Source organism: Neofelis nebulosa, chromosome 2, assembly GCF_028018385.1.
Source record: "Neofelis nebulosa isolate mNeoNeb1 chromosome 2, mNeoNeb1.pri, whole genome shotgun sequence".
NCBI lineage: Eukaryota > Metazoa > Chordata > Mammalia > Carnivora > Felidae > Neofelis > Neofelis nebulosa.
Window position 1 is genome coordinate 129458725 of NC_080783.1, and position 27847 is coordinate 129486571.

The window sequence follows — 27847 nt, forward strand, 5'->3', positions numbered from 1 at the left end:
ATTTTAAAATTTTTGTCTAAAAATGTCTCTTTACATAAGAAGCATGTCTTGCTATGAATGGCTTTTTTCTCATTTGGTGAGCTGTGTATTAGCTGCCACCCCCCTCCCCTTTTTTAAGTTTATTGTGGGGGAGGGGCAGAGAGAGAGAGAGAATCCCAAGTAGGGTGTGCACCATCAGCCTGGAGCCCAACTTGGGGCTCTGATCTCATGAACCATGAGATCTTGTCAGACGCATAACCAACTGAGCCACCCAGGTGCCCCCCGTATGTAAATGGTAATAACTATTTTTTTGATGCAGCTTCTTTTATCATTAGCAATGTATTTTATAAATTCATTAAAAAGAATGAATACACATAGATGGTACAAAACATGAACAGTAATGCAAGCTCATGCTAAAAAAATCTAGACTGATTATGAGGACAAAAAAAATGTCTCTCAACAGTTTGCATACCGCCCCCCCCACATTTCACTCCCTAGGGACAACTATCAAAAGTTCTTAGGTTTCTTCAATTAACTGAGAATACACACAGATTCCAGTGTTGCAAGAACCAGTGACTTTTTTTGTGGGAATGGTTGTTCCTTTTTCTAGGAAAACCCTTTGAATGGACCCCAGGGTTTTGTAAATATACAGGCCTCGCAACATTTCAGATGACTTTGCTCCAAGGAATTTCACTGCACTGAATGGCAATAAAAAATGTGGTTCTGCTGGAGACCATTTTATCTGCAGATCTTTTTCTTTTTTCTTTTTTTTTTAAAAAAATTTTTTTTTTTTCAACGTTTTTTATTTATTTTTGGGACAGAGAGAGACAGAGCATGAACGGGGGAGGGGCAGAGAGAGAGGGAGACACAGAATCGGAAACAGGCTCCAGGCTCTGAGCCATCAGCCCAGAGCCTGACGCGGGGCTCGAACTCACGGACCGCGAGATCGTGACCTGGCTGAAGTCGGACGCTTAACCGACTGCGCCACCCAGGCGCCCCGCAGATCTTTTTCTTAAGAGGGAGAGTTGTCAAGACCACAGTTCACCTCCCAGAGTAGGTGTGAAATGGGTTACAAAGTATTAGGACACCCTGGCCCTTGATCTGAGTGAAGGTTTGTCTCCAATTTTTCTTTTCATGGTCTAAAAGCGTAAGTTCTCACGGCACTCTGTCTTCAAGTTTGGTTTCCATGCATTCTATTTCCATGCAGTTGAGATATAAAAGTGTGCAGCTCCTTGAGGCTCAGCTCACATGCTGCCCCCCGCTGCTCCCCACCCTCCTCTGTTCTCTCACTTCCAGTCTCAGGTACATCATATCCTGCACTTGAGCTCTCTTTGAAGTACTTCTGTCAGCCTCTTGGGCTCTCAGTTCTGTTGCTGATTGTCAAGGAATAAATTCCTAGAGGTTTGTTGTTGTTGTTGTTGTTGTTGTTGTTGTTTTTTGAGAGACAGAGAGAGAGAGGGAGGGAGGGAAAGAAGTGGGCTCACCCGATGCTGGACTTGAGCTTACCCAATGTGAGACTTGAACTCATGAACTGTGAGATCATGACCTGAGCAAAGTCAGATGCCTAACCTACTGAGCCACCCAGGTACCCCTATCAAGGAATAATTCCAAATGTAATTTCTTCAGCTAGATGACAACAAAAGCACCTTGTTACATGGGTCCTGTGCATTTAGGGGCTGACAGATCAGGGAGGAGCATGGTGCAAGGTACGAAGTTCAAGGATGCCAGATGTTAACTATGACTGACATCCTTTATTATCTATAGGCTACACATCTTTGGGGATATCCCAAAACAGGGAACACTTACGGGTATTGTTGATCTAGCAAAACAAGCTGGTAGGAGTCAGAAGTCTAAGTCTGTATGATAAATGTTAGTTTCACCTCTTGTGCAACTACTTTTTGAAGACTGTATGAAGCATGCAAGTTAATATACTTTTTAAAATTTTTAAAAATTTATATTTTAATTTACATCCAAGTTAGTTAGCATGTAGTGCAACAATGATTTCAGGAGTAGATTCCTTAATGCCCTTTACCCATTTAGCCCTTCCCCCCTCCCACAACCCCTCCAGCAACCCTGTTTGTTCTCCATTTTTATGAGTCTCTTTTGTTTTGTCCCCCTCCCTGTTTTTATATTATTTTTGTTTCCCTTCCCTTATGTTCATCTGTTTTGTCTCTTAAAGTCCTCATAAGAGTGAAGTCATATGATTTTTGTCTTTCTCGGACTAATTTCACTTAGCTTAATATCCTCCAGTTCCATCCACATAGTTGCAGATAGCAAGATTTCATTCTTTTTGATTGCTGAGTAATACTCCACTGTATATATATCCACGTCTTCTTTATCCATTCATCCATCAATGGACATTTGGGCTCTTTCCATACTTGGGCTATTGTTGATAGTGCTGCTATAAACACTGGGGTGCATGTGTCCCTTCGAAACAGCACACCTGTATCCCGTGGATAAATGCCTAGTATTGCAACTGCTGGGTCGTAGGGTAGTTCCATTTTTAGTTTTTTGAGGAACCTCCACACTGTTTTCCAGAGTGACTGCACCAGCTTGCATTCCCAAGTTAACACACCTTTTATACATGTTTTGAAAGTTACCTGTCAGCGCTCTATGCCCATTTGTTGGGTTCTCCCTGTGCCTGTGAAACTGTGCATACTCCTGCATCACTGCACTTCTCTCTGCTTCTCATCCTCCTGTCAGGACCCTAGCTGGAAGTAGTCAAATTAGGGTCTGATCCTTTTATTGGCTTTTCCAGAAACACTGAATTCCTACTTCCACACCTTGGCTTCGATCCAATCAGAAATTTTGCTTTTGTTGGATAGGCTGTTATTCCACTATCTTTGTCTAGCCTCATCCCTCTGGAAGCCATTTATCATGCTGACCATCCACTCCTTTTTGGTAGGAATCCTCATGAACTGAGCTGACAGAATCTTTTAATTCCAAACTGAAGGAAAGTAATTTTACCCAATTTAAGCAAAGTCTGTAATGCTTATTTTTTTGCAAGTATATCACATTATGTAAAATTCATACTGAAAAGGGGCAGCTGCCTGGCTCAGTTGTTTGATCTCAGGGGTTGTAAGTTTAAGCCCCGTGTTGAATGGAGAGAATACTTAAAAATTAGTAGTGGGGGCGCCTGGTGGCTCAGTTGGTCAAATATTCGACTTCAGCTTGGGTCATGATCACTTGGTTCATGAATTCAAGCCCCGTGTTGGGCTCTGTGCTGACAGACAGCCTGGAGCCTGCTTTGGATTCTGTGTTTCCCTCTTTCTCTCCCCTTCCCCTGCTTGCGCTCTTTCTCAAAAAATAAACAAACATTAAAAAAAAGTTAGTAGTGGGGCGCCTGGGTGGCTTGGTCGGTTAAGCATCCGACTTCAGCTCAGGTCATGATCTCACGGTCTGTGAGTTCGAGCCCTGCGTCGGGCTCTGTGCTGACAGCTCAGAGCCTGGAGCCTGTTTCAGATTCTGTGTCTCCCTCTCTCTCTGCCCCTCCCCTGTTCATGCTCTGTCTCTCTCTGTCTCAAAAATAAATAAACGTTAAAAAAATTTTTAAAAAGTTAGTACTGAAAAAATTTAGTGTAGTTTTTCTTTGTCTTAATTCCATGTTGTATTGGGAAAGAAGGGCAGACACAGGGTCACTTTGGGAGAATTGAACTGAATCACTGAATTTAAATACCACAAGGTGGCACACTTTTCCCATTTAAAAGTAACTGCACTCAAGAGCTCCCCAATATAAATACGCTATAAAATAACTTGAAGTTTTTTGCAATGATACTTGGAAATCACTGCTAAATGGTTTAAAGATGTAGTGGTGAAGTCAGTTTAAGAAATGGTTAAGGAGAGGGGTGCCTGGGTGGCTCCATTCTGTGCTGACAGCTCAGAGTCTAAAGCCTGCTTTGGATTCTGTGTCTCCCTCTCTCTCTGCCCCTCCCCTGCTCATGCTCTGTCTCTCTCTCTCTCTCTCAAAAATAAACAAATATTTTTCAAAATTTAAAAAAATGGTTAAGGAGAACTAGGAGTTAAAAGTACATAGGAATGGGGTCTAAAGTAATTCATGCAGGAAGGTCTCTAACATTTCCTTGTCTGGTGGGCCCATATGGAGTAGATGTCATTGATTTGAGGAATGTCCATAGTTAAATCTTTTATTTTTCCTGAGTTTTTGTTACATTTTGTGTAATGTGGGATGGATTAACTCCACTAATGATTTCCTATCATGCAAATGTAAAAGATTTCATTTCCTTACATGTGTCCACACCAGGTATGTGAGATGTAGGTACAGGAAGGAAGGAGTAAAATGTAATGAGGTGGAATAAGGGAGATAAAAACACTGGTGTTGAGGAAAGGTGGGATAAGTCAAGCAGGCTGGGCCTGGGAACTCCATGCTTCAGGTGTGGGCAAAGTAGTATGAGGGCAGAGCAGAGGGCCCTGCCAGGTTCTGCTGTGATCTGGCACAAAGTTATCCCCATCCCACTTAGGCCAGCAAGCAGGATCTTTCTCCTTAATGCACATTACCTCCCATAACCTGCACTGTCCAGGAAAGCCGTGGCAATCTGCAGAGAGAGAGAGAGACAGAGAGAGAGAGAGAGAGGGAGAGAGAGAGAGAGAGAAAGAGAGAGAGTGCATGCACACATGCACACAGGGGAGGGGCAAAGTGAGAGGGAGGGAATCCCAAGCAGGCTCCACTCTGTCAAAGCAGAGCCCCAGGTGGGGCTCAGTCTCATGAACTGAACCGTGAGATCATGACCTGAACAGAAACCAAGAGTTGGACGCTTAAGCCACTGGGCCACCCAGGCGTTCCTGAACCATTGCTCTTTATTTAAATTGCTATTGTAATTTGAATGACAGCAAAGGGAATGTCATGGCATTGTTTTTCATCTGTGAGGACCTAGTCAAAGGGAAGAACAGTCTGTACAGTGGTGACACTGAGTATCATTTAAGTGAGGGTCTTAACCTAATAGTGGCACATTTATTGACCATCTATGTGTCTCACACTAGAATTAAGCTCTGTACGTAGCTGCTGCACAAAGGCAAATTTTGGCTTGATAATAGTGTGACATGTTCTTCACACTTCATGGGCTCTTGCTCACAACACAGAAGAGTTAGTGGTAGTATTATCTCCATCCTAGATTAGAAAACAGGTTCAGAAGGGGGCTTGGATTCAGTCTCAGGTCTGTCTTACTCTAGAGCCCATGTTCACACCACTGCAGGGTGAACCTCAGAGTTCAAAGAAGGATCTTTCACCAGAAGATTCAAGTCTGTGCTATAACATCTGCTAATAAATGAGGGGAACCTCTCAGGAAAAAGTTACACTGTTTTACTTCTGTTTTCTTACCTTGGCAAGGATCTGATGGATTTCTGGCAGAATCTTAACTGACATTTTAAAGTATAAATACTGTAAAGTTTAAGATGATTTTTATTGAAGATTCACCTTAACATTATTACAAATACAATAAAAGGGTTTTTTTTTTTTGGTAAAAAAATTTCCTGGAATTATAGTTGTACAGTAAAACAAAGAAATACATAAATATGAAGGTCATTTTCCAAGTATTAGAACAATACTAATGGAATCACTTCCATAACAATTTTTTTTCCGGTAAATATTTACATGATCACCCACAAGTATACCAACTTCCAGAATAAGACATATTTCCAAAAAGCAATCAAACAATATATCCTAAGTCTTTCTCTGCATGGGATTTGGTCAATGAATATCAGCAAGAGAATTTTGTTATATATATATATAAGATGAACATAAACATTTGTAAATGCAGACTATGCTGTCTGTGTAAATAAAAAATTTTGCCAGCTTTGTCATACAGGGAGTAGCTAGAGACCACTCACATGATTAAAATATACTATGTATATATTATCTTACGAAAAATCACATATAAGGTAATAATAAGGCCTTTGTTTCCAGAGTAGTCTTAAAATAAGGTTAACAGGCTTAATTTCATCCTTTATATTTTTAGAGTTCATATTCTTAAACATCTTGGCTATTAAAATTATGCATAGTACCTAAGCCAACACAGAAAGCGGCATAACAATTTCAGTTACAGTACTTGACTATATTCACATGACGTACCATCTAAGAATTGACCAAGTATAATTTCTGAACTGTCCCAGTTTGACCTGTTAAAACAAAATGCAACCCCATCATATGAGCCCAGTTTCTTTCAAGCATATTATAAAAGTCTTAGGAAGCCTAACAGTTCAGAGTACTTAAATGAAGTATTTTTTTAATTTTTATTTTTTTTAAATGAAGTATTTAATACTGCCAGCTTGAGCTTGCAAAGTGGTCTAGTTGGCATAGAAATCTCAGTCTAAAATTACTTCTGGATGTTTTATGTTTTGGTTGGTGGTTCGTTGAGGATCTGTTTTCTTTCTAGAAACAAATGGGCTAAGGTGGTGGATCTTGATGGCTCACAGTTTTCATGAAAAGCAAAACAAAACAGAAGAATCTAGTTTGGATAACATTACTCTCATGGTATTTCCTGGAATGGGATGATGGACTTCAGGATTTTTGGTCAAGACTTTCTCAGATTTTAAGTACTAATCCATATCGGTTGCTTGTATATGGAAGCCTTCAACACCACAAAGGGGAGTCAACCATCAGAATGCAAACTGATGGCCTAGGGCTGCTCTGCCTGCCCCCTTCACATCCGCTCTGGTCTCAGTTACCAGCTCAAGTCATGGGAAGTGGGCTCCTGACCAGCTTCTGTACTTCCCCCAAACAAGGTATTTAAGATTTCTGTATCTAACCACAAATATATAGCTTTAATATGCCATTATGTTTCTCTAGGATAGGATTAGAAAGACAAGGTTATATATCTGCAAATTCTCTAAGACTGGGTGATTTGAAATTTGATTTTAATATTAAAAATCAATTTATTAAAATCCATTTTTTCAAATCCAATTTTCTAAACTCCAAATGGAACCAAAAGTGCACTTGGTATTTAAAAGGCAATTTTTTTCAGTAGTTACATGGTTACATGTTCTAAGAAAAACCAGAAAAGTAAGGCAGACACTTAAGTGAACTTTAACAAATATTTTCAGAGGACTGTAATGAAATGTGATTGCAAAGTATCCCAATGCAACACAAAATAATATGAAACCAGACTTGCACTGATCTTTCCCTAATCAATTTTTCTATTTATTAAAATGATTTCTGGGGTGCCTGGGTGGCTCATTCGGTTAAGTGTCGGACTCTTGATTTCGGCTCAGGTCATCGTCTCACAGTTTGTGAGTTCGAGCCCCTATGAGTTTGAGCCCCTGCATCTGGCTGTGTGCTGACAGTGCAGAGCCTGCTTGGGATTCTCTTTCTCTCCCTTTCTTTCTGCCCCTCCCCTACTTGCACAGTACATGTGTGTGCGCGAGTGCACACACTCTCTCTCAAAAATAAACATTAAAAAATAAAATGATTTTCTACTACATAAATCAAGATGTATCTGGTGGCTAAAATTATAAAGCCATGATATTTATGCATTTCAAGATTTCCACATTTTGTTTTTAAAAAATAATTCTGTATCATTTTAAATACTGCGAGTCAGTCTTGTATAAAGGTATCAGGCTGAGCGCAGGCAAGATGGACAATGCCTGGATTACAGCATGTTTTACATATCTGAAGAATGTCTTCCCTGAACCTTGCTTACAATCTATAGTTCTTATTTTCAAAACTGCAAAATTATTTGCATTAGTGCCAATGAAAAATATAGTCTAGAAATAATATTTTGAAAATAGAAAAATATGTTTTTAATACATCATAAATATCTCCAACACTACCTTCTTATCTCTGTTAAATACTTTGACACCCCCCCACCCCCGCAACACCCCCATAATATATAATGGACGGATCAACTCACTTGTTAATCACAGAGAGCAAGCAAGTCTTTACCACTTCAGCTAACATTTTCCTTGGTTAGACTAAAATGTTCAGGTCACATTTTTTCCTTTCAAAACAAAACAACAAAAGTATTAGTAACGACTCAGAAAACCTTATCTCTCAACATTCAAAATATTCTAAAATGGAATTTAACCTTTTAAAAAATATCTAGGTGCAACAGTAGTACTGGATTAATTTGGAATACCTAATCCTTAAATTGTTAAAAAACCGAAAACTGTAACAGGAACTACTCAAATTTTTCTAAACCTTTAAATTTGGGTATTGAAATATTTTAATATGTTTTCCCTTTGCTTTGCCAAAACAAAAATACCTAGACCAAAATTATTCAAACATACCACATTTTTTTTGACATGGTTTTGAAAGTAAGGACTGGGAATTACTGGTTCTAAAGAATCTACATTTTTCTTCAGTGACTGAATGACTCCAAGAAAATTAAAACTCGTCATGTAAGACCAGAAAAACTCTTCCCACCTGATAAAAAGATGATCTATCTTTCGAGCTTGTTAAACTGGATCCAGATCAGATAATACTTGAAAAGCTGCATTGGATTATGTTATATTTTATTGTCTCAAAACAACAACTGTTATAGTAAAGGAAAAAACATACTATCCCATAGTGGGGAGTTAAAATAGAAAATCACGAGTCTATGTCAGTAATGTCAAGCAGCTGTCCCCTGTCTTATCTGCCACCTCCTTGGAACAATTTTCAGTTTCAGATAAGTCTGAACTTACACAGAAAAGGCTGCTTGGTTTTTGATGCTAAGGTTTTTCTCCTGTTCTGAATTTTGACTCCTGAAACCAGCAGATATTATTCAGTGAATAACAGAACAGCCCTTAAGGTGCCTCATGGGAGCCTACCATATTGAATATTAAACTTAGCTTGAAACTCATATATAGTGCTAGCGGGAGTTGTGCAGCTCATCTAACATTAACAAGTAACAATGCATGCTGCATAATAATGGCGTTACACTCATTCACACATCTCAGACTTAAACACGCTTATTCCACTTGTGACGGATACGTTTAGAATTAAGCATTCTCCACGCTTTGACTGTAGTATAGCATTTCCCCGAAGGATGAACACCCAAACTTTCTATCAATTATTTAACCAAGAAGAGTTAATAAACCTAGTACAACACCATAGGTAGTATATAATATTATGGAAGATATCCTTAAGAGATTGTAACTATCTTGACAGAATTTATAGGGTTCAAGACATTCACTTACTATCTCCCAAACATTAAAATTAAATAATTAGAGCCCAAACCTGTTGAGCACCTACCTCTACTACAGGTTTTACACTTCAGGACTGAGCTATACTCAGACGTAGAATGTTGTTTTCCCCACCTGGCTGTTTCAAAAGAAAGAGCAGGCTTTCACTATCATGTGCAGTGACCACAGAAGCTGTGTGCCTCTAAACACACGTGGCACAGCACCTGGATACTACTGTTCTGATGTTCCCTTTTGGTGGGTGGGACAGGATGGTGGCGTACACTTTCACAGAAGGAATCAGTGTTGGCTTTCCTCTTGATAGAGGAACGTGCTTCATGTTTCAAATATGTTCATTTTCTCATAAGTGCTTGAATGAAGTGCCTTGACAGCTTGATTGCGCATGTCTCAAACCCCCAGGGAAGAAGCTTCAGTTCACCAGCTTGACTTCTAGCGTTTGATCACAACTTGTTCATAAGCTCCAGACCCCACCCTACAACCAGAGGAAGAAAAAAAACCCTTCAAAATCTTGAACTGTAATGTTTGAAATTGTTCTAATTAACCTTGCACTCAAAGAGTTAGGTGCATTAGGCATTTTCTACTAGATTTGATTTCCACAAGGTTTAAAGACATCACAGATAGAAAACACTTGAAATATTAAATGTTTAGGATTAGTACATTGGATTAGTCTAGACACACTTATTCCTACAATAATCTAGTACTGTTCCTAAATCTTGACCTGTGGCAAGAAATCTTTTCTTTAAACATGTTTATACATAAATCTTAAAATCAGTCTTATCCTAGGGCATATACTGACTGGCAATTTACCCAGGCCTTGCAGAGTTATGGGTGATAGTTTTTAGTTGCAATTATAGTGTGATGTCTTTTTTGTTTGTTTTATTTATTTTGTGAGAGACAGCACAAGTTTGGGAGGGGCAGAGAGAGAGAGAGAGAGAGGGAGAAAGAGAATCCCAAGCAGGCTCTACACTGTCAGCGCAGAGCCCCATGTGGGGCTTGAACCCACGAATTGTGAGATCATGACCTGGGCTGACGCTTGGATGCGCAACTGAGCCACTCAGGCACCCCTACAGTGTGAGGTCTTAATGCATCTTCCTGGAAAGTGTGAGAATTTTTTTTAGTCAACATGCCAATGTTTTTATATGTAGTCAGTAATGTAAATTATACCCGTGTAATACAGATTTGAAGTGAAGTGATCTTGAAGAGAGGTTTATTTCTTCACTACCTTGGTTTGGCAGGCTGCTGGTTGTCCCTCTGAATCTATCTTCTCCTTCTTCGCAGTTTTAGCTGGCAACAGGCTGTCCAGGCTGCTCAGCTAGAGGCCACATTTCCTAAACGCCTTGTTGATAGGTGTTGCCATGTGACTGTTTCATGCCATGGAACATGAATGGGGATGTGTCAACTTTGTCTCACTTGCTTAAAGAGCAATTGCTTGCCTTGGACTGGTAGCAATCCAAGTTTGACAACAGGTAGGGAGGATGGTGAAGGGCAAAATGGAGGGCACGTGCATCCATGAATCACCTTTTACGGCAAAACTCTCTGTCCTAACAGCCTGGCCACTGTATTTTCATTATACGTATCTGTGATAGCAGCTTTGCCGCAAAGCTGCTCTGCCTTGATATTCCAGGTGCTAACTGACCTCTATCAATAAAATATGGAGAATACTAAAAATTTAAAATTAGCAAACTCTGTGAATAAAACAGGTGTTTAAATGAAGTAATGGCCTCATCAACAAAAGGTTTGTTACTGTTGATGTACCCAGAACCTTGGCCCTATGTTATAATGGAACACACATGTTCCCTCTATTGTTTCTTCACCTGGGAGGATACAGGTTTTCTACAAGTCTGTAAAAGCACAGTGTCTTTTTGATGGTAGCTGGATTTATTTTTAGATGAGGACTTTTGACCCCTCGAGCAATCAGGCAGGGAGCTGAGTGGTGGTGTTGCATGGAGGGGAGAGTATTACTGCTTTCAGTTTTCACCAGTACCTATCTCCTCATGTGTCAGGATGCCAGGGGCCACACAACCTGACATTTCACTCTGAGAATTCCAGAGACCAGTAAGACCAAAAGCAAACAACATGGTTGGTCTCTTCCCATAATGAAATTTTAAGAGGAAATCCTAAAAAAGTGGGAGTAATGCAGTGGTTACCAGGCCACTGTGTACTGACTTGGAATTCTCAGTTGACTGCTTAGAGGCTCCTGTTCTTACAGATTCATTCTGCAGAAGAAACAGGAACATCCTTAACGGAACACCAGTGAACACCCATTCACAATTACAGATATTGGAATTTGAAGGAGTCTTGGTGAGCCCCACTGCACCCTGGCTGTTAGATGCCCTAAAACTGTTCTACTCTAGCAATAATGTAGTAATAGGAACCAGACTTTCCCTCCTGTTGTAAACAGCTATAATATTTTATAGAACATATAAAACAACAGTTCATATACTGGACAACAAGCAGCACAGGACTGGTCCTGAGAGAAGGGAAATCAATGAAGAAAAGTCTAAGACAGTTTCCTTCAGGGTCCTCCCAGCCTTCACTGCAGGAAGACAGAACCCAAACATAGCCAGGTGGTATTTATGTATGTATGTATGTATGTATTTATTTATATTTTACTTTCTAAGCAGGCTCCATGCTCAGTGTAGAACCCAATGTGGAGCTTGAACTCACAACCCTGAGGTCAAGATCTGAGCTGAGATAGAGAGTCGGACGCTTAATCAACTAAGCCATCCGGATGCCCCAGCCAGGTGATCTTTCTGAGTGTGGGAGTCACAGGTCAGAGCACAGGGAGGCTGCGGGCTGGAATTTGTGGGTTAGGATAACAGAAGGAGGGGTAGGGGAAAATAACGGCTGGAGAATTTCCAAATTTGATGACAACTGTAAACCCACAGACCCAAGAAGCTCAATGAACCCCAAGTGGAATAAACACAAAGAAAAACCCAGGCACATCATAACCAAATTGCTAAGAACCAGTGATAAAATCTTAAAAAAGTAGCCAGAGATGAAAAAAAAATCACATGGAAGAATAAAAACCGAAATGAAAGCAGACTTTTTTGTCAGAAACTATTGTCTCAAAGGCAAGCAAGGAGCAGCCTGTGCAAGCACTCCCAGGCCGGTTGGGCTGTGTCCACTAGACTTTAAGTGTATGACTGGGGATACTGCTCCCCCAAGTCTCTACTACTCTGCTCTGTTCTCTTCATTTTCATGGGTTTACTTTCTTAACCACATATGGTTCTTGTGCCTCTTCAGTGCCTGAGTAAATGACTCTAGTTTCATCTTGTGCTGCCAGTTTCTCTCTCAGAATAGATCTAATGCTAACACATTAGTTTCTCTGAGACACACCAGCTAGTTATGGAGAGTCTATGTGCACAGGTATTGTGCTGGACACTGCAAATAGCTCGATCTCAATAATCCTGCGAGAGAGACCTTTAATTAGTGTATATGGAGTACTGCATACCAGATTATGTTTTAGTCACTTATATGTCTTACCTCACTTAATTTAGGCCTTGTAACTCTTACGAGGTGGGTTCTGTTACTGTCACTATTTCGTAGGTGAGGAGACAGGCAGAGAGAAGTGAAGTAACTTATCAAAGATGCACGGCTGATACACAGGAGGGCTTGGGACTGAACCCATGTAGCCCAACTCCAGAGCCTGTGTTGTTAACCCCAGTGATAATGGTTGTCTTTTTGGTGGTAAGTAAGAGATGTAATTTGTCAGGATCATAGCAAAACTAAGCTAAGCTGGGTCATGATGGTTAAGCCAGGAATGAAATCCATGTCAGACTTCATGGCCCATTCTCTTTTCACCATGATACACTGTCTCTAACATTCCTCAGGCTTTCAGTGGCATGTAACATTAATCATCTACTTCAACCCTTAATTATCATTTTAGGCTTTCATGCATTAGGTGATGATTATTCTTTTTTTTTTAAATGTAGATTAAAACAAATTTTTTTTAAAAATTTACATCCAAATTAGTTAGCATATAGGGCAACAGTGATTTCAGGAGTAGATTCCTTAATGCCCCTTACCCACTTAGCCCATCCCCCCTTCCACAACCTCTCCAATAACCTTCTGTTTCTTCTCCATGTTTCAGAGTCTCTTATGTTTTGTTCCCCTCCCTGTTTTTATATTGTTTTTGTTTCCCTTCCCTTATGTTAGGTGATGATTATTCTAACATTCATTTGGAAAAGGAGTGGGAGCCAGAATTCTAAATGCCTTTAGAGCCTAGGTTATTTCTCAAATAGAAAATTAACCTTCTTTCCTCTTAATAACAACAATATAAACAGCTAGCATATACTGACAGCCTTCTGTGTATTAAGCACTACGCTAAGTATTTTACATAAGTTATCTAATTTAATCAGTAAAATCCTATCAACTAGGCATTATTGGTCACTCCCATTTTTCAGGTGAGGAGAGTAAGGCTGACAGAGGTTAATAGTATCAGTGAAGTCAATAGGGGAGGGACTCTGACTTGGACCCTGAGCAGTCTGAAATGAGAGTACAGATAGCTGTTGCTTTTGAACATTCACTATTTTGGTTCCTTTTGGTTGGAACTTCTATTGTTTGCTGTTCCTGTACCTAAATTAATAAACACTAGAGCTTACTGAGTATATTAGGTCATTTGCTCTTTACAACAATCCCATGATTATCCCTGCTTTTCAATGGAGGTAACTAAAGTTCCATTGAAGTTAAATGATTTACTGAGGCCCCAAGTGGTCTGGCTCAGATATGAACTCAAGCCTCTTTAACTCAAAACACATGGTCTCTCTACCATATAATATGTATTACTGTCTTCATAAATGTCATTTTCTACCTGTTCCTTGCTACTAGTTTCTCCTTGTTGCAACCTCCCCACCCCCATCAAATTATGGCCACTTAGTTTTCTAACATGCCAGTATCATAGATCATTTTCCTGCCAAAGAACGACCAAACTGTGCACATGACAGAAAAGGATACGTTCTTTGTTATGGCAACAGAGGCTGTTTATAACCTGGCTTTGAGATTCTTACCAACTTCATGTCCCACAGGCAGCCTTCACATGCCCCCTCCTCAGAGTACCTGTTCACTGGCAACTCCCAAAGTGGGTTATATTATTCATAAGCCAGTAAGGTATGGCGGTTAGGTACAACGAATGTGCTCTGGGCTCAAAGAGACAGGAGTCTGAATCTTGGTTTTATCAGTTATTAGTTTTAAGGCCTTGGGAAAATTATTTAACCTCTTTGTTTTGTCTTTTTAAAGACTAATAATAGTACATCGTGAGTACTGAAAGAGATAACGTAAGAATTGAATGAAGCATATATACGTGCCTAGCACATACGAGTAAATGCTCAGTGTTATATTATATATTTACTATTATATAACTAGATATTATAACTGTTATGCCTATACATTAATTCTCTTTGAATCTACTACCAGGAATATCTGTCTTCCTCACATCCACCTGTTAACCCCCCACACTTACTTTTAATTCTTCCCAGCTCTCTCTTCAGGTGTCAAATTTCTAGAAAGTTTTCTCTGAGTGAGGTCCCATCTCTGTTCTCTCAGAGTCTCCTCTACTTCTCTATATTATAGTGCTTATTACACTACTATAAATTTTAGTTTGTCTATCTCACCTGCTAGAAAGAGTCAGATAATAAATATTTTAGGCTTGGTGAGCCATTATGGTCTCTATTATACTATTCAATTCTGCTGCTGTACCATCAAGGCAGCCATAGATAATACATAAACAAGAGTTTCTGTATTCTAAAAAAATATTTTTACAAAAACAGGTAGTGGGCCAATTTGGCTCACAGGCTGTAATTTCCCAACCCCATATGCTAGACACATAGGCTAGCTGAGGGTGAACTGGGTCTTTCTATCTTGCATCCTTACCCACGACTTGGCCCAATAAATAGCTACTGAATTTAATGAGTGGATAACTCAGTGAGAGTTAATGAAAACTATAAATTGCATTTACATCCTCTATAAACCCTAGTTCAAATTAACTACTTCCTCATGGCCTCTTTATATGTCTCTCTCTTACCTACCTATCACAACTGATTGCAGTTAGTTGCTGATGTAGGTTCTCTGCTATATCCTTTGTAACTTTTGGACTCTGCAACATGCTGGACACGGAGGAGGAACTCAATAAAAGCAGTATTGGTGGAACAAATGAATTAGAAATTCCTTCAGGTTTTGAGCATTAGAGAACAAAATAACTGTTTTGGACATGGGGGCTCCCCAGTACAACTGTGACTTATTCTGGAACTCTAAATAAATATTACATGGAAATACTGAGTATAAGGGATGCACATAAGGGCAGGGGTCAGAATTCCTTAACTGTCCCAAGCCATCTGTGCTCAGTACTATTTGCTGCAGTACTGGAAATCAGAAGTAAGTCTGGCAGGTGCCTTTTCTTCATCTGAATCTGAATAACTACCAGAATGATGTTTGGTATTCTGAACTTTTCTTAGTATGTATGTTAGACTCTTGTAGGGTGGAGAAAGGGGAGTACAAAAAAGGTTAATACCAAGTGTATGCTGCTGAGTGGTCATGTAACTGCTCATAACAGACAAGATCACTGACTGAAATGTAATTTTGCTTTGCTCTTTTTAAAATATCAGACTAAGAACTCTTTTCTAAACATCCTTTTTCATTGCATCTTGCCCAATGCTCTTCTGGTCCTCTACTAATATGTTCTAAAAACACATTTAAGAAAACCAACAAATAAAACTTACTAAATATAATTTCAAACATACTCAAGATAAGGAAAGCTAAGAGCTGTAATTCTTCTCATGGATGCATTATATGTATTTTCTAGCCTCAGTCTAATACAAACTTTGTAACTTTCACCTTCTACTCAAGAACATATTCTTTATTTAATACGATGCTATCTGGACTACGTACCTATTTGGAAGATGATGGCTGCCGAAGGTCGTACTTCCCCCGGGACCCACAAATAACCTCAGTCCTTCTTCTGCAATTCACATTAAAATATTTGTTATAGGCACACGTATTACATTATTGTCAAATTATATTCCTATCATATTAAATTCATAATTTACATTTAAGTTTTATTAAATACATTTTTATTTTTTATTTTTAGATTTTATTTTTAAGTAATTTCTACACCCAACATGGGGCTTGAGCTCACAACTCAGAGAGCAAGAATTGCACACTGTACTGACTGAAACAGCCCCAAGAAATCAACTTTTAGAAAGCTACACATATATTTTAAAAACAGGCAATTTAAAAGATATGCTTTTTTTTTTTTTTTTTTTTTTTTTTTAAAGTAGGCTCCATGTCCAATGTGGGGCTTAAACTCACAACCCTGAGATCAAGAGTCACATGCTGTACTGAGTCAGCCAGGCGCCCCTAAAAGATATCCTAATAGTTATTTCTCATTAACTTCCCTAAAGTTGTTTTTCTTTAAAACTGAGTAAAAAAGATTTCTCTTCCTACAAATTTCCATAAGTAAGGTTTAATTACTTCTCTTTACAACCAGTTACATAATGAAACTAAGTCCATTGCTAACTGCTCTCTATTCATGCCGGCGTGAATAATTACACCTTTCAAATTGGTGGCATGTAAATTTTGCCTCAGTGAAAATGCTGAGGAGGGAATAAAGGATTCTGTGATTCACTATCATCTCAAGATCACTATCCAACCCTGAAAATTACACAGTTGTTGTGTCCAGTTATGATAAAGCAGATACAGACATCTGCTGTAAGGTACATAAACACGGTAGACGTTGATGCATACACAATAAAAGGCTTCTTTAAAATTGAATGTTTTTAGAGGCATCTGAGTGGGGGGTTAAGTCAGTTCAGCATCTATTTTTTTTTTTTAATTTTTTTTAATGTATATTTATTTTTGAGAGAGAGAGAGACAGAACACGAGTGGGTTAGGGGCAGAGAGAGAGGGAGACACAGAAGCAGAAGCAGGCTCCAGGCTCTGAGCTGTCAGCACAGAGCCTGACGTGGGGCTCGAACTCACGAGCTGTGAGATCATGACCTGAGCCGAAGTCGGACACTCAACCGACTGAGCCACCCAGGTGCCCCAGCATCTGACTACTGGTCTCAGTTCAGGTCTTGATCTCAGGGTGATGAGTTCAAGCCCCACGCTGGGCATGCAGCCTACTTAATCCACATACCTTCTGCACTGGAATCTAGGCTGAAGTCTTGACTCTGCAGTATTTTCTCTACAATATCATCTGCATCCACTCTGGTGTCATCAACTCGCTTCAGCTGAGATTCTACAGAATCTTGCTTCACTGGGCATCTTTGAAAATAATTAAAAAAATTTTCCCTTGTTTTTATTATGTTACGAGAACAAAGTTGTTTTTTTCCTCTCCATTTAAACAGAGACTGGAAAAATACCTGTTGAACGGTTCTGAAGCGGTATCTTCTTTGCCAGCTGTATCAAGATTTGGTTCAACTATTTTTTGCTCAATTTCATCACAGGGCTCTAGAATACTTTCAATTCCTGTTGATGTGCTTCCCACTGAGGTATTTCTCCTGTGGCAGAGGTCAGAGAAGCTAGATGACCGGGAGTGGCACGAGCTATACCCTGTTAGAGAAAAATTGCTTTGGGTAAAATACTAACACCAAACACACTGCACGTAAACGTTCTCCCACACCCTGGCAGTTACAAGTAATACTTTAGAACAATAAATATCTAAGGAATTCAACTTCACCGTCAGCCTCTACCTGATACTTTTGACTGCTGGCTTGCATAGCTTGATGTTCTAGAATGTCCACAGGCACCAAGTTCATCTGGAACAGAGGCACTCTTTGCTGAAAGATCTGCAATAAGTCATAACATGATGTTACCATTACTGCCAAGAAGTCAATGGTCAATTTGTATTCTTGTCTGCAGATTTTATTAACTGCTAAGTTCATTATCAAGAAAAATTAGTTGCAAAGTGAAAAGAGATCCTTTTAAATTGGTACAAGGTAGGGGGCAGTTGGAAGATGGCGGCATAGGAGGACGCTGGGCTTACCGCGCGTCCTGCTGATCACTTAGATTCCACCTACACCTGCCTAAATAACCCAGAAAACCGCCAGAGGATTAGCAGAACGGAGTCTCCAGAGCCAGGCGCAGACGAGAGGCCCACGGAAGAGGGTAGGAAGGGCGGCGAGGCGGTGCGCGCTCCATGGACTGGCGGGAGGGAGCCGGGGCGGAGGGGCGGCTCGCCGGCCAAGCAGAGCCCCCGAGTCTGGCTGGCAAAAGCGGAGGGGCCGGACGGACTGTGTTCCGACAGCAAGCGCGACTTAGCGTCTGGGAGGTCATAAGTTAACAGCTCTGCTCAGAAAGCGGGAAGGCTGGAGGACAAAGGCAGGGAGAGCTGCTGAGCCCCCGGACGACAGAGCTCAGTTTGGTGGGGAACAAAGGCGCTCGCCAGCACCATCTCCCTCGCCCATCCCCCAGCCAAAATTCTAAAGGGAACCAGTTCCTGCCAGGGAACTTGCTCGCTCCTCCTCCGCGCAAACACCCAACTCTGTGCTTCTGCGGAGCCAAACCTCTGGGAGCGGATCTGACTCCCTCCTGCTGCCACAGGACCCCTCCTGAAGTGGATCACCTAAGGAGAAGCGAGCTAAGCCTGCCCCTCCTGCCCCCGTGCACCTTGCCTACCCACCCCAGCTAATACGCCAGATCCCCAGCACCACAATCCTGGCAGTGTGCAAGTAGCCCAGACGGGCCACACCACCCCACAGTGAATCCCGCCCCTAGGAGAGGGGAAGAGAAGGCACACACCAGTCTGACTGTGGCCCCAGCGGTGGGCTGGGGGCAGACATCAGGTCAGACAGCGGCCCCGCCCACCAACTCCAGTTATACACCACAGCACAGGGGAAGTGCCCTGCAGGTCCTCACCGCTCCAGGGACTATCCAAAATGACCAAACGGAAGAATTCCCCTCAGAAGAATCTCCAGGAAATAACAACAGCTAATGAACTGATCAAAAAGGATTTAAATAATATAACAGAAAGTGAATTTAGAATAATAGTCATAAAATTATTCGCTGGGCTTGAAAACAGTATAGAGGACAGCAGAGAATCTCTTGCCACAGAGATCAAGGGACTAAGGAACAGTCATGAGGAGCTGAAAAACGCTTTAAACGAAATGCAAAACAAAATGAAAACAACGACGGCTCAGATTGAAGAGGCAGAGGAGAGAATAGGTGAACTAGAAGATAAAGTTATGGAAAAAGAGGAAGCTGAGAAAAAGAGAGATAAAAAAATCCAGGAGTATGAGGGGAAAATTAGAGAACTAAGTGATACACTAAAAAGAAATAATATACGCATAATTGGTATCCCAGAGGAGGAAGAGAGAGGGAAAGGTACTGAAGGGGTACTTGAAGAAATAATAGCTGAGAACTTCCCTGAACTGGGGAAGGAAAAAGGCATTGAAATCCAAGAGGCACAGAGAACTCCCTTCAGACGTAACTTGAATCGATCTTCTGCAAGACATATCATAGTGAAACTGGCAAAATACAAGGATAAAGAGAAAATTCTGAAAGCAGCAAGGGATAAACATGCCCTCACATATAAGGGGAGACCTATAAGACTCGTGACTGATCTCTCTTTTGAAACTTGGCAGGCCAGAAAGGATTGGCACGAGATCTTCAGTGTGCTAAACAGAAAAAATATGCAGCCGAGAATCCTTTATCCAGCAAGTCTGTCATTTAGAATAGAAGGAGAGATAAAGGTCTTCCCAAACAAACAAAAACTGAAGGAATTTGTTACCACTAAACCAGCCCTACAAAAGATCCTAAGGGGGATCCTGTGAGACAAAGTACCAGAGACATCACTACAAGCATAAAACATACAGACATCACAATGACTCTAAACCCGTATCTTTCTATAATAACACTGAATGTAAATGGATTAAATGCGCCAACCAAAAGACATAGGGTATCAGAATGGATAAAAAAACAAGACCCATCTATTTGCTGTCTACAAGAGACTCATTTTAGATCTGAGGACACCTTTAGATTGAGAGTGAGGGGATGGAGAACTATTTATCATGCTACTGGAAGCCAAAAGAAAGCTGGAGTAGCCATACTTATATCAGACAAACTAGACTTTAAATTAAAGGCTGTAACAAGAGATGAAGAAGGGCATTATATAATAATTACAGGGTCTATCCATCAGGAAGAGCTAACAATTATAAATGTCTATGCGCCGAATACCAGAACCCCCAAATATATAAAACAATTACTCATAAACATAAGCAACCTTATTGATAAGAATGTGGTCATTGCAGGGGACTTTAACACTCCACTTACAGAAATGGATAGATCATCTAGACACACGGTCAATAAAGAAACAAGGGCCCTGAATGATACATTGGATCAGATGGACTTGACAGATATATTTAGAACTCTGCATCCCAAAGCAACAGAATATACTTTCTTCTCGAGTGCACATGGAACATTCTCCAAGATAGATCATATACTGGGTCACAAAACAGACCTTCATAAGTTTACAAGAATTGAAATTATACCATGCATACTTTCAGACCACAATGCTATGAAGCTTGAAATCAACCACAGGAAAAAGTCTGGAAAACCTCCAAAAGCATGGAGGTTAAAGAACACCCTACTAAAGAATGAGTGGGTCAACCAGGCAATTAGAGAAGAAATTAAAAAATATATGGAAACAAACGAAAATGAAAATACAACAATCCAAATGCTTTGGGACGCAGCGAAGGCAGTCCTGAGAGGAAAATACATTGCAATCGAGGCCTATCTCAAGAAACAAGAAAAAATCCCAAATACAAAATCTAACAGCACACTTAAAGGAAATAGAAGCAGAACAGCAAAGGCAGCCTAAACCCAGCAGAAGAAGAGAAATAATAAAGATCAGAGCAGAAGTAAACAATATAGAATCTAAAAAAACGGTAGAGCAGATCAACGAAACCAAGAGTTGGTTTTTTGAAAAAATAAAATTGACAAACCTCTAGCCAGGCTTCTCAAAAAGAAAAGGGAGATGACCCAAATAGATAAAATCATGAATGAAAATGGAATTATTACAACCAATCCCTCAGAGATACAAACAATTATCAGGGAATACTATGAAAAATTATATGCCAACAAATTGGACAACCTGGAAGAAATGGACAAATTCCTAAACACCCACACTCTTCCAAAACTCAATCAGGAGGAAATAGAAAGCTTGAACAGACCCATAGCCAGCGAAGAAATTGAATCGGTTATCAAAAATCTCCCAACAAATAAGAGTCCAGGACCAGATGGCTTCCCAGGGGAGTTCTACCAGATGTTTAAAGCAGAGATAATACCTATCCTTCTCAAGCTATTCCAAGAAATAGAAAGGGAAGGAAAACTTCCAGACTCATTCTATGAAGCCAGTATTACTTTGATTCCTAAACCAGACAGAGACCCAGTAAAAAAAGAGAACTACAGGCCAATATCCCTGATGAATATGGATGCAAAAATTCTCAATAAGATACTAGCAAATCGAATTCAACAGCATATAAAAAGAATTATTCACCATGATCAAGTGGGATTCATTCCTGGGATGCAGGACTGGTTCAACATTCGCAAATCAATCAACGTGATACATCACATTAACAAAAAAAAAAGAGAAGAACCATATGATCCTGTCAATCGATGCAGAAAAGGCCTCTGACGAAATCCAGCACCGTTTCTTAATAAAAACCCTTGAGAAAGTCGGGATAGAAGGAACATACTTAAAGATCATAAAAGCCATTTATGAAAAGCCCACAGCTAACATCATCCTCAATGGGGAAAAACTGAGAGCTTTTTCCATGAGATCAGGAACACGACAGGGATGCCCACTCTCACCACTGTTGTTTAACACAGTGCTGGAAGTTCTAGCATCAGCAATCAGACAACAAAAGGAAATCAAAGGCATCAAAATTGGCAAAGATGAAGTCAAGCTTTCGCTTTTTGCAGATGACATGATATTATACATGGAAAATCCGACAGACTCCACCAAAAGTCTGCTAGAACTGATACATGAATTCAGCAAAGTTGCAGGATACAAAATCAATGTACAGAAATCAGTTGCATTCTTATACACTAATAATGAAGCAACAGAAAGACAAATAAAGAAACTGATCCCATTCACAATTGCACCAAGAAGCATAAAATACCTAGGAATAAATCTAACCAAAGATGTAAAAGATCTGTATGCTGAAAACTATAGAAAGCTTATGAAGGTAATTGAAGAAGATATAAAGAAATGGAAAGACATTCCCTGCTCATGGATTGGAAGAATAAATATTGTCAAAATGTCAATACTACCCAAAGCTATCTACACATTCAATGCAATCCCAATCAAAATTGCACCAGCATTCTTCTCGAAACTAGAACAAGCAATCATAAAATTCATATGGAACCACAAAAGGCCCCGAATAGCCAAAGTAATTTTGAAGAAGAAGACCAAAGCAGGAGGCATCACAATCCCAGACTTTAGTCTCTACTACAAAGCTGTCATCATCAAGACAGCATGGTATTGGCACAAAAACAGACACATAGACCAATGGAATAGAATAGAAACCCCAGAACTAGACCCACAAACGTATGGCCAAGTCATCTGTGACAAAGCAGGAAAGAACATCCAATGGAAAAAAGACAGTCTCTTTAACAAATGGTGCTGGGAGAACTGGATAACAACATGCAGAAGGTTGAAACTAGACCACTTTCTCACACCATTCACAAAAATAAACTCAAAATGGATAAAGGACCTGAATGTGAGACAGGAAACCATCAAAACCCTAGAGGAGAAAGCAGGAAAAGACCTCTCTGACCTCAGCCGTAGCAATCTCTTGCTCGGCACATCCCCAAAGGCAAGGGAATTAAAAGCAAAAATGAATTACTGGGACCTTATGAAGATCAAAAGCTTCTGCACAGCAAAGGAAACAACCAACAAAACTAAAAGGCAACCAACGGAATGGGAAAAGATATTTGCAAATGACATATCGGACAAAGGGCTAGTATCCAAAATCTATAAAGAGCTCACCAAACTCCATACCAGAAAACAAATAACCCAGTGAAGAAATGGGCAGAAAACATGAATAGACACTTCTCTAAAGAAGACATCCGGATGGCCAACAGGCACATACAAAGATGTTCAACGTCGCTCCTTATCAGGGAAATACAAATCAAAACCACACTCAGATATCACCTCACGCCAGTCAGAGTGGCCAAAATGAACACATCAGGAGACTATAGATGCTGGAGAGGATGTGGAGAAACGGGAACCCTCTTGCACTGTTGGTGGGAATGCAAATTGGTCCAGCTGCTCTGGAAAGCAGTGTGGAGGTTCCTCAGAAAATTAAAAATAGACCTACTCTCTGACCCAGCAATAGCACTGCTAGGAATTTACCCAAGGGATACAGGAGTACTGATGCATAGGGGCACTTGTACCCCAATGTTTATGGCAGCACTCTCAACAATAGCCAAATTATGGAAAGAGCCTAAATGTCCATCAACTGATGAATGGATAAAGAAATTGTGGTTTATATACACAATGGAATACTACGTGGCAATGAGAAAGAATGAAATATGGCCTTTTGTAGCAACGTGGATGGAACTGGAGAGTGTGATGCTAAGTGAAATAAGCCATACCGAGAAAGACAGATACCATATGGTTTCACTCTTATGTGGATCCTGAGAAACTTAACAGAAACCCATGGGGAAGGGGAAGGAAAAAAAAAAAAAAGAGGTTAGAGTGGGAGAGAGCAAAAGCATAAGAGACTGTTAAAAACTGAGAACAAACTGAGGGTTGATGGGGGGTGGGAGGGAGGGGAGGGTGGGTGATGGGTATTGAGGAGGGCACCTTTTGGGATGAGCACTGGATGTTGTATGGAAACCAATTTGACAATAAACTTCATATATTGAAAAAAAATAAAAATAAAAATAAAAATAAAAATAAATTGGTACAAGGTAAACAATTGCATTGTAGTGAAATCTAAAAAACTTAAATACCATGGTTTATTGAAGAAATATAGTTTCGGGTGCCTGGGAGGCTCAGATGGTTAAGTATCTGACTCTGGACTTTGGCTCAGGTCATGATGTCATGGTTCATAGGACTGAGCCCTGTATTGGGCTCTGTGCTGACAGTGCAGAGCCTGCTTGGGATTCTTGCTCTCACTGCTCCCTCTCAATATAAATAAACTTAAAAAAATATTTTTTTTCATAAGATTTAACAGCACTCTTAAATAAAACCATTTCAGGGTGCCTGGGTGGCTCAGTTGGTTAAGTGTCTGACTGCGGACTTCGGCCTAGGTCATGATCTCACAGTGTGTTTGAGCCCCACCTTGGGCTTTGTGCTGACACATCAGAGCCTGCTTGGGATTCTCTCTCTCTCTCTCTCTCTCTCTCTCTCTCTCTAAATAAATTAATAAATAAATAAACAAACGTAAAAACAAAAAGCATTTCAGTTTTTATGTTCAGTATTTCTCTAATAAAAATGAGTCAGATGTATTCTTATAAATACTCACAAAATTGTGTGCTTTTTGAGAAAATCCTGCTCTCAAAAATCCATCACAGCAGTAAACTAAAGAGCACGTTGTTACTTTAATATTAGTGTTGCTAGGGTTAGGCTATAATTTGGGCAAATGTCTGTGGTTTAAATCAACACAGCATGCAATGTAGCAGTGAGAATAAAAGTTCTTAAGAATTGATTATAGTATTCAGTTTCCAAGTAAATGTACAAAAAAACAGTGTCAAAGCCATTTCTAGCAGTTCCCTCATAATGTGCATATTCCAGATGCCAATTATGTATTTCCAGACCCAGGTTTCACAGAATGCAAAACTGTGGCCATTTTCATTAGCATGAACTATTTGAAAACTAGAACTGCTTTTCACTTAGAGGCAAAAGGAAACCAACTGAGTAACACAGCAATTACAGCAGCAGTTCTATAAATGATACTGGATGTTGCTGGACCAAGCAATGCTGCCAAATGAGTAAGCTACTGGAGCAGCCTGGCCCTTCTGCAAAGGTTTCTCACTTCTGGGCAGGCTATAAGATACAAACTCCAAACCAGCATCCCTAGTCCACTTTATAGTGGTCCTAAATGCAGAGCTGATCTATATGAAGATCTAAACCCAAAGAGGTGGTTCATATCAAGAATTATATAGGACCAGGGTGCTTGGATGGCTCATTTGGTTGAGGTCTGACTTTGGCTTAGGTCATCATCCCACTGTTCTGTGCTGACAGCTCAGAGCCTGGAGCCTGCTTTGGATTCTGTCTCCCTCTTTGTCTGTCCCCCCCCCCCCCCCCCCACTTGTACTCTGTCTCAAAAATAAACAAACATTACAAACATAAAAAAATAAAATCTTAAAAAAATGACATAGGACTGTTTTTTTTCTTATTAAAATATTTTTTTAATGTTTATTTTTGAGAGAAAAAGTGAGACAGCATGCACAGGGGAAGGGCAGAGAGAGAGGGAGACACAGAATCTAAAGCAGGCTCCAGGCTCTAAGCTGTCAGCACAGAGCCCAATGTGAGGCTTGAACGCACCAACTGTGAGATCATGACCTGAGCTGAGGTTGGATGTTTAACCGACTGAGGCACCCAGGCGCCCCTAGGACTAATTTGTTAATCGCATCACTACACCTTTCTTTTCATTCTTTCAAATAATAACCCTGCTCAATCACATGAGAGAAAAAAGAAAGCTCCTAACTCCTTTTTCTTCAGGCAACTGAACATTTTAGGCTTTTAACTATTGGAGCAGATCTGAGTGTGGCTGGCAGTTTGCCTGGGGAGGTGGCTCTCAAGGTGTGGCCCGGGGCCCGGCAGCATCAGTGTCACCTTGGAACCCAGGAATACAATTTTCAGGCTCCAACCCCGATCTACCCAATCAAAAACCTCTGGCTGCAGTGTCAGCAACCTATGGTTTAACAAGCCCACCAGGGGACTCTGATGGACACTCATGTTTGGAACCACCAACAGAGGAGAGTGTTCGGTGGGGGAGAAGCAACACCTGACAGGTGGCTGGCAGAAGTTGCTAGGCACACTCCTGTAGTGTCCCGTTCCATCTGTGGGGAGAAGTACACCAAGGGGGTGTGTGTCAATACAACATTGAGTTGTTAATCTACCAGAGCCTGACATTTCAGACGAAACAAAGCACTGGCTCACCCCAAAATTGCATAATTAAAACTCTGCTGATAAATTCTTGGCCCATTTCAAGCCATGTACCCACAGAATTTTTTATTTTTCTTTCCAAGATCTTATTAAAAAATTTTTTTAATGTTTATTTATTTTTGAGACAGAGAGAGAGCATGAACGGGGGAGGGTCAGAGAGAGGGAGACACAGAATCTGAAACAGGCTCCAGGCTCTGAGCTGTCAGCACAGAGCCTGACGCGGGGCTCGAACCCACGGACCGTGAGATCATGACCTGAGCCGAAGTCGGCCGCTTAACCGACTGAGCCACCCAGGCGCCCCTCCGAGATCTTATTTAAACTCCAGTTAGTTAACATACAGTATAGTATTGGTTTCATGAGAATTTAGTGATTCATCACTTACATATAACACCCAGTGCTCATCACAAGTGCCCTACTTAGTGCCCACCATGTTTCAGCCCATCCCTCTATTCACCTACCCACCTCCTTTACGCACAGAATTTGAAATCTGGGTGGGACTTTGGGAATCTTTCATGATGTCAAGTGGTGCCATTTCTCACAGATTAAAAAAAACAGTAAACTACACACCCGTACCTGCTATTCCAAGATGGATTTTGAGAGTCTCTCCACCTTTTCTATCTTCTTCCAGAGATTCAGATTCACCAGCAATTGGTAGAGACATTGATGTAGAAGGAGGCCTGTAAATAAGTATTTCAAAGGATCAGAACTTGATTAATGATGGGTGAATCAGAAAGCTTGAGATAATGTTAAAGAATGGTTGTGGAGTCAGTGCACCACTTTAGTAAGGTGCCTGCTTAACGGTACCTCTTTGAGGGTGAACGTCATAAAAATCAACACATACTGTATGAGCTGCCTCAAAACTGGAATACACTTCATGGGGAAAACAAAAGATTTTTACTCAACAAAAAATGTTGAGACCAGAAAGGGGATTGCCTCCACAGAGTCTGGAAAAGAGGGGCTCTGGTTGTGTGTCCCCGGCACCATCTGTGAAGGATGCTTCAACTGTCAACTCTCAGACAAGGCAGGGAGGTTACCTGAGGCAGAGAAGGTGGTATCAAGACCCTTTGTATCTGAGGTCGGAGGGGAATACGTCATGCTTTCCACTCCAGGGCCTGAGCTCTCTTGTTGGCCTACTAACTTCTTAAATGGTACTCACGGTTTTAACTTCTACCTTCTTCTCTGTCAACGGCTTACTTACCCTAGGGGGAATCTGTAAAGAGCCCCAGTTGTTTAGATTGTTTTTTGGGCTGGGTTCTCTAGGGGTAGGTGATGGATAGCTTTTCATTGGCTAATTCAAGGCTCCTATCTCCATGTGGAAGATGTGTAGCAGGTTGGGGCAAATCTGAGTTCTAAGAAGATTTTTTTTTTCTTTTCAATAAAACATCCCTAACTTTTGAGGTTGACAGTCTGGAGGAAAACCACATCTTCCTAGAGACTATCCCTTGGTGACCTGAGGTAAAATAGGGAGGTGGCTGAAGGGATAGTGGGTGAAGCTGACCCACTACGTGGCAATTCCTTTTTTGTTTTTGTTATTTTGTATTTACTGAAATTCAAAACATACTAGCAAAGTACCTCTAAAATAAAGATTGCTAAAATAAACTAGAAAAGTATTTCCAAAATACAGAT

The 27847-nt window shown here is 40.5% G+C and overlaps 1 protein-coding gene across 2 annotated transcripts in view; it reads right to left on the reverse strand.

The window, feature by feature from the left end:
* Positions 1-5374: 5374 nt before the first annotated feature.
* EEIG2 (EEIG family member 2) overlaps positions 5375-27847 on the reverse strand; it is a 102558-nt gene continuing 80085 nt past the window's right edge. The window contains exons 6-12 of one of the 2 annotated variants that reach the window (XR_009257892.1): positions 26795-26898; positions 17796-17891; positions 17466-17655; positions 17240-17367; positions 15994-16063; positions 9161-9580; positions 5375-7925 (exon numbers count right to left, since the gene is read on the reverse strand). Coding sequence is in view for 1 of the 2 variants with exons in the window: in XM_058716344.1 (XP_058572327.1) it covers positions 9538-9580; positions 15994-16063; positions 17240-17367; positions 17466-17655; positions 17796-17891; positions 26795-26898 (631 nt within the window). In the remaining variant the exon portion in view is untranslated. Of the gene's footprint in view, positions 9581-15993; positions 16064-17239; positions 17368-17465; positions 17656-17795; positions 17892-26794; positions 26899-27847 lie in introns of both variants that reach the window. The other variant, XM_058716344.1, reaches the window with a different exon arrangement.